At 41.4% G+C, this 2,432-nt stretch overlaps 1 protein-coding gene across 1 annotated transcript in view; it reads left to right on the top strand.

The window, feature by feature from the left end:
• Positions 1-1,352: 1,352 nt before the first annotated feature.
• LOC101857845 overlaps positions 1,353-2,432 on the top strand; it is a gene marked incomplete at its 5' end in the record, with an annotated part of 10,229 nt that continues 9,149 nt past the window's right edge. The window contains 1 exon segment of the mRNA XM_013089944.2: positions 1,353-2,157. Coding sequence (XP_012945398.1) covers positions 1,353-2,157 — 805 coding nt within the window.

The raw sequence follows: 2,432 nt of genomic DNA, 5'->3' as shown, positions 1-2,432 counted from the left end.
CACACACACACACACACACACACACATACACACACGCGCGCGCGCATACACATGCACACACACGTAGGCTTACAATCACAAGCATAATGTAAATGAGCAGCAATATAAACAATAATAATCGTAAGCTAGATCTCTGTATTTGCCTAGTTATCATAGTACAGTCAGGGAACGTGAAAACAGTCTGCGCTCCATCTTTAATTTGGTGGGTTTCATCGCATCACCGGGAGGGTGGGGGAGGGGGGAGGGGGTGGCAGGGTTGGTATTTCTGTCGTCCCAAGGAATGGCGATGCATTTGACAATACCAAGGGTTTTATCATCTTGGTTTGTAACACTATAGTGTGGTCAAAAATTCGTGGCGCAACGTGTTGTCAAATACTTGTTTGTCCTCATTTATTGAACTCGCCAGCTTTTCCACAATGACTTGGATCAACTTGTCTTAACAGATCGATATTTAGTTTGTAAACACTTGCTAGCTTTATTCTAGAAAATTCCTTATTAATCCCATTGTCAATGGCAGAGTGACATAACATCTACTTTTCCATGCAACCTTGTGTAGACGCTTTTATAACTTCAGACATGCTTAGCGTCAAAAGGTTTTTGCGTTTTTTCTCAAAATCTTAAAACTTGCAATTATATCGCTCTACCTTTAGGCGGCAGATTGTTTGAAATTATTTGGGCTTTTTTTTTTTTTTTTTGGGGGGGGTTGACTCTTCCGTGGCCACGTATAAACCGTAATGTAGATTTCACCCTTTAGGAAAATTGTGTCTTAACGTGGTGGAATCAGGTGCTCGTCAATTTTTTCCGCATGTGGAGATACTGGTACCATTATAGCTTTCTCGTTTGCCTTAATTTTGGTGAATAAAATATCCATATATCTTGGATATGAGTAGAGATATTCGCGATTGAAGGAGGCGGGGTCGCCTGGTGTCAGAGGTAAAATTAGCCATAAAATGCCACCAAAGTTTAGTGGCCTCCAAAGCTTGAGTATCCTTGGAAACTGTGAATTTACATTTTTTGCCTTTGATCAACATTTTTCTGTAAAATCCACACAGAATGTGTTTATAAATGGATATTAAAGGAGATGAGCAAAAGAAAAGAAGAAAATTTGAAAAAAAAGCCGACGGCCAAAAGAATACAGGTTTCTAGGATTTTATTATTTGGACGAGTGCCTGATTTCACTAAGATGCCTCCAAAAAGTAAGCCCATATTTCTGTTGCTTTCTATCCTGCACAACCCATGGTGGCTGTTGCTGACAGAGTGGAAGCAGCCTGGCCCCTGAATGACCTACGTTGTGTCTAAATATGCATAAAGTCATAATGATATGATAATGCGTAACTTTGTCCAATTTCCAGGTGCGGGAACAAGATCTTCGTCGGACCACTGGTCATAGTGGCTCTGCTATGGGGATACTTCGCTTTTCATCCGAAAGTAAAGACGCCACGTCAAAAGTCCTGGTGGGGGAGCAGCCCCCTGGTGAAAATGAAAGGCAGGGAGATTATTTTCGAGAACGGGACAAACGGAAAGTTCAGGCCTCTTGCCAGGAACGGTGCCGATGTGGCACCATCTCATCAAGCTGTGATAAACTCGAATGGAATACACGTCGGCAAGAAAGTTGTTGAAAACAGTAAGTCGTTATCTCTGATGACCACAATGGTATCTACAGATCTGAATGATGCTACACCTGAAAAAGCACCGCCGATAAATGACGTAACTGACCGCACTAACACCCGCGGCAATTTAAAAGAAGAAAGTACAAAGAATCCTTTCATTTCAACTACCAAAGCATCGCAAAATACTTTGAAAACCTCGACTGAGACAAACGTTGTGTCTGCACAGAGTTCAGAATCTGTTCGGAGTGCTACAATCTTGATACGAAACAACAAAAACAATACAGCCCCTGAAATCCGGGCAAATAGCAAAGGAAAGCAAACTACTCGTTATATCGTGTACTTGTGTGACGGAACAGTCTACTGTTACGGTTTCGGTGACCGCCAGAGGGCTATCTCCGGCTTGTACTACCTGGCTCAGGTGACAAGGAGGAAACTCCTACTTAAGATGACCAGTCCTTCTCCACTTACAGACTTCTATTCTCCAGCTGAGTATGACTGGGTAGTCTCTGATGAGGAGCTTCGCGGAAAATCTTTTCTCAAAATCAGAGTAAGTCGTTGTTCTTAGTGGTGGTGATGATGTTCTTGTTGGGGTTGTCATTCTTCTTCTTTATTTAATTAAGGTTGTTGTTGTTGTTGTTGTTGTTGTTGTTGTTGTTGTTCTCCTACTCTCCTCCTCCTTCTCCTCCTTAGCCCTCCTGTTTCATCTACATATCTATCTATCTATCTATCTATCTATCTATCTATCTATCTATCTATCTATCTATCTTTCTATCTATCTATCTATCTATCTATCTATCTATCTATCTATCTATCTATCTATCT

Source organism: Aplysia californica, unplaced genomic scaffold (assembly GCF_000002075.1).
Source record: "Aplysia californica isolate F4 #8 unplaced genomic scaffold, AplCal3.0 scaffold01086, whole genome shotgun sequence".
Lineage (NCBI taxonomy): Eukaryota > Metazoa > Mollusca > Gastropoda > Aplysiida > Aplysiidae > Aplysia > Aplysia californica.
Note: the sequence above shows the minus strand (reverse complement) of the source record. Positions and strands in the feature narration are given on the sequence as shown.